This window comes from Polypterus senegalus, chromosome 6, assembly GCF_016835505.1.
Source record: "Polypterus senegalus isolate Bchr_013 chromosome 6, ASM1683550v1, whole genome shotgun sequence".
Taxonomy (NCBI): domain Eukaryota; kingdom Metazoa; phylum Chordata; class Cladistia; order Polypteriformes; family Polypteridae; genus Polypterus; species Polypterus senegalus.
Genome location: NC_053159.1, coordinates 160,726,876 through 160,736,252, shown reverse-complemented (window position 1 = coordinate 160,736,252; position 9,377 = coordinate 160,726,876). Strand labels below are relative to the sequence as shown.

Below are 9,377 nucleotides of genomic sequence, written 5' to 3'. Positions count from 1 at the left end.
TTGTGTGGCAAAAATGTTAAAAACCGAAGTCATTCTACCAGATAGAAAAAAAATACTGTATACATATATAGTTCAATAAAATCAAATATAGTTATGCAATATGTTAATTATGAGATGTTCCAATCAAAAGAAACTTCAAAATTACTATACAGCCAACAAATACACTACTGCAAAATGCGGAATGAAATGTATTAGTAAACGCAATGAAACTGAGTATAATACATAAGTGTAATTAAAACGCAAACTCATGCATTGAATTCACAATTGAGGTGACCAGTGCGCAAAATTATTGGAAATTACGTATTATTTAATTTGCTATAGAATGATCAGTTCATACATATAGCTTATATTAACTGTGTCTCTGTGCACATATAAATACAACTGCAACAACTGTGTTGAAAAGATGTCACCCAATATGTGCTGCAAATATTAAAGCAGAAGGGTATAGACAGGTAATATATACAGTACCTGTGCACTTCAGGTAGCCATTAGAAGCTGCTACTAACACTGCACGTTATTAAACTGATTATGAACATTTTTAACATATTTAAAAATTAAAAAAAAAAACAAATGACCAAATCATAGCATTTTTGTCTAATTATTTTAAATTATAATTTACTACTGTCAATACAGTGTGACATGTGTGTACTGTATATATATACACATATGCAGAATATATAGGATATTAGTATTAATATTTTGTCTTATTTTAAATTTACTTCTGCTAATAGCGTAAAGCTAATTGACCACTGCTAATAAATGCAATGTGTATATATGCAGAGTATATGGGAGTCATAGCACTTTTTCTTATTATTCAAATAATAATTTACTAAATTGAATAAAGTATATATATATATATATATATATATATATATATATATATATATATATATATATATATATATATATATATATATGCAGAACATATCAGATATACAACATTCTCATTTGGAGCATGTATTTTACATGTTTTAAATACAGCCCTGTAATACTGGGGCTATTCCAGTTAATCTTTACATATACCTTAAATTATTGTTTTTAATATATTCAGTATATTATATATATTCATTTATTTATATTGGTCCATTATCAAACTCACTCCTGTGGTTCCAAGCCATGGAGAGCTGTGCCTATCCAAGGAGCCATGGGTAATGTGCCAGTCCATCACAGGGCACATTCTTTATCCATTTCTCTAAGTTCAATTCGAGGATCAGCCTCCTGCCTTTGCCTCATTTTGTGTGACCCTGAGCAAGTCACTTATTCTGTGTGTAAAAAATATCTATGCAACAGACACCATATACCTTGAAGTTGCCTTAGTTAAAGTCATTGGCTAAATACATAATAATAAATAATAATAATAATAATAATAATCCACTTAGCATAAGGCATGATAATGCCAGTCCTCTGCAGGACATAAAATAACATTAGTTGGGTGTATTACTGATTTTGGTTTACTCATATAAAAAATATAAAACCTCTTAAGTGCTACACTGTATTGATAACCTTTTAGAACAGAATTATACATTAATGCTGAACTATGGACAACTATACATTTGCATGAATTTACTAAAACTGTACAATATTCTTTTAATTGGTCAGTTACTGTGGTTTTCTTCAGAAGTAAACATCCCTCTTAAGAATCATACCAGATTTGTACAAAAATTATACATAGTGTGTTGAAGCTGGGGGAAGAAACATGTACTGCAAAATATCTGCATATCATATTATAATGAATATAAGCTAATGTACTATTCTTAGGGTGGCAACCCTTTCACAGCACCATTAGATTTAGTAAAATGGAAGTGAACTAATATACATTACATTTGTTTTTCTATTTAATTCATTACATTTTGAAATCATTTTATATGGCTCTCTTTTTCCTTTAAAGATAACTTTTCAAACAGAAAAACCATATGAACGCTCACTTAAAATGTGTGAGCCTAACGTTCTCGTAACTATAATAAATGCATACTGCCTAACTATTATTATTACTCTTTAGTATCTGTTTATAGAAATAAGATGCATGTCATAAGGGGCCTCAGCTTTTTTTCATTCTTGGCGACTCTAAAGTAACGCAGTTTTTAGCACAAATGGTTAAACGACCTGGACTCAAGCTACATTAGTCTGAAACGTGTGCTTATTAATTAGTTCACTGTATTGTATAAATTCCTATTACAGTTAATTAACCCCTATCAAACTCATTTTGTCCTGGAATTTTACTTAATGGTTCACTGCTGTATAAACCATTGATTAAGTCGAATAAGCTCCATTTGTAGCTGGACAGCCAGAAGTGAGAGAGAGAGAGAAAGAGAAATGTTTAACACTTTAACAGTAATTGGGTGGCTGTGGGGTACTGTCACTAATAACGGCCTTTTCTTTTTAAATTCTCTTTTCATAAAATCTGCAAAGAAACAGGTCCAAATGCAGTGTTCCATTAATTAACTGAAAAGAGCAAGTTAACAGAGTTAAAGTCATTCTAAAAAGTGGAAACAGCATTTGGTTTGTAAAATGGTGCATTACAGATGCAGCACATCATTCTGCTGTGGATCACAGACCCAATGCTAAATGATGGCAGGTGACCACCTTCACTTACTTTTCTACTGGTCAGTGTGATTGTTAGATTTTTTCTTATGAGGCCAGGATGACTGCAAGTATAGTATCTTGGCTTATTCCTCCAGTGGACTGGTAGAAACGTGGACAAAACAGACTTCTTAATGTGTGATAAGCACTGCACAAAACATAAAACAGAGACATATTCCTAATCTCTTAGGCACTCTGAAATTTTTTGAAAAAGATCTGTGCTTTTGAAACAGTTTAGCATGCATTTGAGAACTAGACCGCTTTGCAAGATCTAGGACAAGTATGTTTAGAGGAGAAAATGCCAAATTAGCTGAAAGGTGTGCAGTACACCAAGATAATGCAGCTTTTATTTAGACTTTGGTAGCTTGTGTGTGTTTGCTTGGGTAGGCTAGACAGCAGAAGTTGTATGGAAATGGACAGTCTGTGTAATATAAAGTGGGAAATGACAGAAGAAGCAGTTGCCTTGGAAATCTCCAAGTATGAAGCAGGCAGTTCTTCAGTGATCAGTTCTTACTTGATAAATACATTCAAATTCAATTAAATGGAGAATATTTTGATTCTATCAGGGGAAAGTGGTGATGCTTGTCGCACTCCGATTCATACTCTAGCATTTCATATTGTATTCAATGAAGAAAATGCAACAAAACGTACAGCCATGTGCTGATTTAAAAATGTCAGTGGCTTTAACTTTGGTCTTAGATTGATTCTGATTTGGACCTAAAGTGAAAATTCAACAATATGCACTTAATTAGTTCATTGGTTAGAGTATCCCACGTGTAAGAGTCTCTCCTCTCACTGCCTCTGAATGACGTGGACTGATAAGTGAGTGACACCGTCAAAAACTGCCTTTCCATGTTTCCCTTTAGAATGGAAGAGGAAAATCCTGCCTAAAAGTGACATCACTTCCGCACACACGGCCAGAAGTCCCGCCCCTTCCAGTTCCGTCTACATACAAGAAACAATATGACTGGAAGGCAGCGTTCACTACAGGCCCAGACCGCATGAGAACCACTTTCACCTTGAAGACCTGTTTTGCTTACTAGGACTAAGCCTCCTACACTATTTGAACTTTATGTTCTGAATTTGGTAGGAAAAAAAACATCTTTCATTAATTGGGGTAGCAGGCTGGCACCGCAACAATTTCATATCTTCTCCACTCTTTTATCACAGCATTTATATGCATGTCAATTCTTGTATAAATGTTTGATGGAAAATAGAAAAACTGATTTTTAAATCTGTGTGAAACTAATTGATGTTTTCTTGGTGAACTATATCTTATAAACCTTCAATAAACACCAGTACATCAGTTTCAACTTCTCAGACAAGAAAAAAAAAAAAACTATGTTTAAGGTTAACAAAGTGTTACATCAATCAAAGTTTACTTACAGTAATGCAGTAATGCCACTGGTAGCCTTTAGAGCCCATAAGACTGCAAACATATTAAACCTTATTAATTAGCAATGGATGTATACATATTAGCAACACATTAGCAGAGTGGCTAGCATTTCTGACTCATCCATCTGGCATCCTGACTTCAAATTCATCAATGGGTCACTGTGCAGGTGAAGTCTCTACATTTCTCCCTGTGTCCAGGTGGGTTTTCCTCCTACATCCCCAAAAGACATGCACGTTAGGCTGATCGGTGATCACAAATTGGCCCTGTGTGAGTGTAAAGGAGTCCTGTGATAGAATTCTGAATCAGATTAAGTGGGTTTGAGAGAGTTATGTTATTCATGTGTACAGTATCTAAAACTGTGCATAGGTCCTAAAACGCCAAAATGTCACGTGTATATTGTCCAGGGTATTTTGTCCTTTAACTGTGTATTTGCAAATTTCACTGGGTTTAAAAATAAAAGGGTGTGTAGATTCTGTATATCTGGAGTGTACACATAAAAATGATAGATAGATAGATAGATAGATAGATAGATAGATAGATAGATAGATAGATAGATAGATAGATAGATAGATAGATGAAGGAGGGGGAATCATGGTGAGTGATGCTGCCTCACTGATCCATCATCCTGGGTTTGAATCTCATTCCCGTCTGTGTGAAGTTTGCATGCTCTCTCCATATTCATTTGTGTGTTTGTTTTTTTTGAGTTTTCCTCCCTTCTACTGTATAAGGGGTGTTAGTGTGTTAAGTACAAGTGACTGTGGTATATGTGCTGCCTCATTCAGGTATGGTTCTTGCCTTGCGCCCAGTACTGTCAGTATTAGTGTTAATGTTTCACAGCCCCGTGTTTGGATTAATCAGGTTTGGAAAACGGATGTATGGATTTCTATCCATCCATCCATCCATCCATTATCCACCACTCATCCAAGGTTGGGTCTCGGAGGCAGCAGCCTAAGCAGGGAAGCCCAGACATCCCTCTCCCCGTCCACCTCCTCCAGCTCCTCTGGGAGGACCCCAAAGCGTTCCAGGGCCAGCCGGGAGATATAATCCCTCCAGCATGTCCTGGGTCTGCCCCTTGGCCTTCTCCCAGTGGGGCATGCCCAGAACACCCCAACAGGGAGGCGTCCAGGGGGCATCCTAACCAGATGCCCGAACCACCTCAGCTGACTCCTCTCAATGCGGAGGAGCAGCGACTCTACTCCGAGTCTCTCCCGGCTAACCGAACTCCTCACCCTATCTCTAAGGGAAAGTCCAGCCATCCCGCGGAGAAAACTCATTTCGGCCGCTTGTATCTGCGATCTTGCTCTTTCGGTCACTACACAAAGTTCGTGGCCATAGGTGAGGGTAGGAATGTAGATCGACTGGTAAATCGACAGCCTCGCCTTTTGTCTCAGCTCTCTCTTCACCACGAAGGACCGTTGCAGAGTCCGCATTACTGCGGAAGCCGCACCAATCCATCTGTCAACCTCCCGCTCCATTCCTCCCTCACTCGTGAACAAGACCCCGAGATACGTGAACTCCTCCACTTGAGGCAGTACTGTGCTCCCAACCCGGAGAGAGCATTCCACCCTTTTCCGGCTGAGAACCATAGCCTCAGATTTAGAGGTGCTGACTCTCATCCCTGCTGCTTCGCACTCGGCTGTGAACCGCTCCAGTGAGAGCTGGAGGTCACTGTCCGATGAAGCCAACAGATGCACGTCATCCGCAAATAGCAGAGACGAGATTCTGAGGTTACCAAACAAGACCCCCTCCCCTCCTTGGCTGCACCTAGAAATTCTGTCCATATAACTTATGAACAGAAGCGGTGACAAAGGGCAGTCCTGGCAGAGTCCAACCTCAACAGGAAACGAGTCCGACTTATTACTTATTATTGTATGGATTTCTCTTTGGATATTCTAGTATTGTTCCCACATCCAAAAGACAAGTGTATTAGGTGAAGTGGAAAAATTGTGAGTGAATGATTAGATGACCCAACCAAACTTGATTCCCGGCTTGCACCCATTCCTGACAGAAGAGGCTTTGGGCCCCAGCAACCCTCACTTAGCTTAAGGAGATTTGAGAATGTTGTATTAAGTTATGGAAATAATTAACAGTCATATATACTTTGCTTGCATACCCAGGTCTGTTTGGTGCAATATATGTACAGTATTCCCTTATGAGTTGCACAATAAAAGAAAATAAATTGATACTATATGCCTAAATATCTAAATATTGTGTCTAAATAATATGTCTAAATATTTAACATGAAAAAGATATATTGTGTTGTTAAACATTGGTGAAGGATGGGTAATATAAGAACAGTTGTCCTTAAAATGTCCAGGAATTTAAATTGTTCCTCCTGTTTTTCTTTTAAGACCATTACTCCATATCACGGTTTAACACAGTAATCGTGTCTAATTCTGTGTTACTTGAAGAACAGTGGTACACAGGGTGGCATGGCTGGGTCATGGTGTTTAGGCCCAAAGGTTTGAATGTCTGCGAGAATGCCCTTAGTGAACAGTTTGCACATTCTTTCCTTCATTTTTGGATGTGTTTTCTCCTACAATTTAAAGACGTTCTCTCACAATAATTATCGCCTCAGTGTATGTGTGTGGCCTTGTGTACCAATGCTGTTTGTTCATAGTCAGTCTAAGCAAGTAATGCTGCATGAACAATTTAAGCTTTATGCTTCTTATATTTTTAACTTGAAATCAATCTCATATAGCCAATGTGTATTCCTTAAATACAGACACATTTAAATGCAAGCACCAGTACAAAACTAATAAGTAAAATTTTTGCATTGAATATGTTACAAAACAACAGCAGGAATAAACCTTTAAAACTCTTAGGAAATGTTAACTAAAAATATTTTAAATATTCATTTTAAAAGTCTGCCTGAGACAATTGTTATTTATAGGGATAGTGAAATTAAGCATGCTAAAAGCCAGTGAGTGTATAGTTTAATCAGTTGTATTGATTCATGCTTTCAATTCATACAGGCTCTGAAAGCAAAACACATTAAATACATTCCCTTATTACTCTATAAATGCAAGCAGTTCACTCTGCATACCAGTAGTAATAAATTAGCAGTAATAAAAAGACCATGTGCAAAGACAGATACAGAAATTAAAACCTAGGCTCAAAGACAACACTTAATTCAGCAGAAAAAAAAATTCAGATAAAAAACAATTTCAATAACCCATCATATACACTCATTAAGCATGCCTCTGTTGATTTTGTAGTCAATTACATAAGCATATAAATCAAATAAACATATTAAACTTAACTTTATATGGAGTGTTTTAGAAAAAAAGGCAAAAAAGATTAACATAAGGGCCCAGAAGGCATTATTTGTAGCTGCTGATATACTGTAGTAATTCATATTGATAAAAACTATCCATCCACCCATCTTTTAACTCACCCGATGCTTCTAGACTTGGTTCTGGCTGCCTATGACCCTAATTAAAACAATAATATATTTATTTCTATTTCATTCAAAGTGTTAGATGTAGTGAAACAGTCATACCAAGGCAAAAACTGCCAGCTATGACACCATCATCATTTCAGGTGCAAGTATCTTAATGGCACAGGACATGTAATATAATATTTAAAGTCAATGACACTTTATAAAATGTAATTTGCACATTAAAACAACACTAAAAGTTATTAAAAAGCTGTATCATCACTTACAGCAACTGATGGAACGGAAAAATGGACTTTTACAACTATGCTTACTTATTGAAATTAATCAATACAACACGCAGCATTTTGTGCTCTCATTTAGGATATAAAAATAAAAATAATGTGTATGTATAAATTGCATATATCTAAGCATATGTATGTCTACAAGGTAAAAGCTAAAGAAAATAAAGTAAGAATAACAAAAAACTCAGTGCATTTTGAATCGCTACATTCAACATAAGTGGCAACAATCAAAAAACACTAAAAACAACCAATTATATGGTTGATCATGGCAATGCAAGTTGTTGTACAGACAAAAGTTCTTTGACTTCTTTTTGTGGGTTAAGCACCCACTCAGTAACTCTTGGACAAGTTTCAGGAAGCCGTGGTGACAGCAGCTGCCCATTTGAATTAAGTGATGCCCAGGGGTATTTCTGGCACTTTAGTATTTATACTCCTCCTCCACTGCGGTCAACTGACACGGGTTCCCTCTGATCCAGGCTTTCTTCAGCAATTTTCATTAGAATAGCAAGACGGCTACCAGAGACGTATCCTTTCTGAATAGCACTCATCAGCTACAAAAGAATACAAATATGTCACGGTTCAGTGAATGCAGTATTTACACTTGAGTCATCTTAGTTTTACCATTTATAGCAGAAGTAAATCTTAAAGCTTAATCAAAATGCAAACATCTATTATGAGAAGAGATAAATTACACGGTAAGTGTAAGTTTAGAATAACATTTGCTAGGAAAAAAAACATAAAATTGTTTAATCCATACATCCACTTTCAAACAAACCTAATCCAATTATACAATTGTGAGAGTCCTGGTGGGGACACCAGTACATCAGAGGGCACAATCACATACGAGCCCAGTTTACAAATGCCAATGAGCCTAATATACATGTTTTCAGGAAAAGACAGAGTCCTAAACTGTAATAGACAAGGGAGGACATGCAAACTTCACTCAGACTGCTATCAGGCTGAGATATTAACTCCATTTTCTGTGAGGCATTAGCAATAATTACTGTTCCACTGTGCCCCACAAAAATGTTTATTTTAAGAATTAATAAATAAGAATTAATAAAATATAAGACGTCAGATATGTAAGCTACACTATCAAATATAATTCTAACAAGTATTTTCATGTGTTGTATAAACAGAGACACATATATCATACCATTCATTTTCTGAAGTTGCTTTTTACATTTCAGAAGAGAGCCACAGATAACCAAAGTCCCTATTTGTACTAAGCCATAAGTCATGAATAAGTCTTTTGCATGATACATGCACATTGTGCCTACCCTACATCTACTGTGCACACAGTCAGACAGACAGACAGACAGTTAGATACATGAAGGATGGGGCATCACGGTGAGATAGATAGATAGATAGATAGATAGATAGATAGATAGATAGATAGATAGATAGATAGATAGATAGATAGATAGATAGATAGTCTAAAGCTGATGTCACATTGCATGTCTTCTAGTCATTAGGAATATCAGACTTGACGGCAGCAGTTGCTGATTTTGTTGTCAGACCATGTTAATTCACATGGTAGAAAATCGCTAGGCATGTGGTACACAAAACATAAGACATTATTATACAGGTGATCTTCTCTTCTGACTGTGAGGTCCAAATCACTGACATTTCTTATTACTTGTCACTACATTATATTCATCATACTTCCACATCAGCATTCATTGGTTGTCATCTCTTACACACGACAGAGCCCACCTAT

The 9,377-nt window shown here is 36.5% G+C and overlaps 1 protein-coding gene across 1 annotated transcript in view; it reads right to left on the bottom strand.

The window, feature by feature from the left end:
• Positions 1 to 6,895: 6,895 nt before the first annotated feature.
• The window catches only part of gpd2 (glycerol-3-phosphate dehydrogenase 2 (mitochondrial)), a 165,341-nt gene continuing 162,859 nt past the window's right edge, over positions 6,896 to 9,377 (bottom strand). Inside the window, exon 17 of the mRNA XM_039757438.1 lies at positions 6,896 to 8,208. Coding sequence (XP_039613372.1) covers positions 8,083 to 8,208 — 126 coding nt within the window. The 3' untranslated portion in view covers positions 6,896 to 8,082. The remainder of the gene's footprint in view (positions 8,209 to 9,377) is intronic.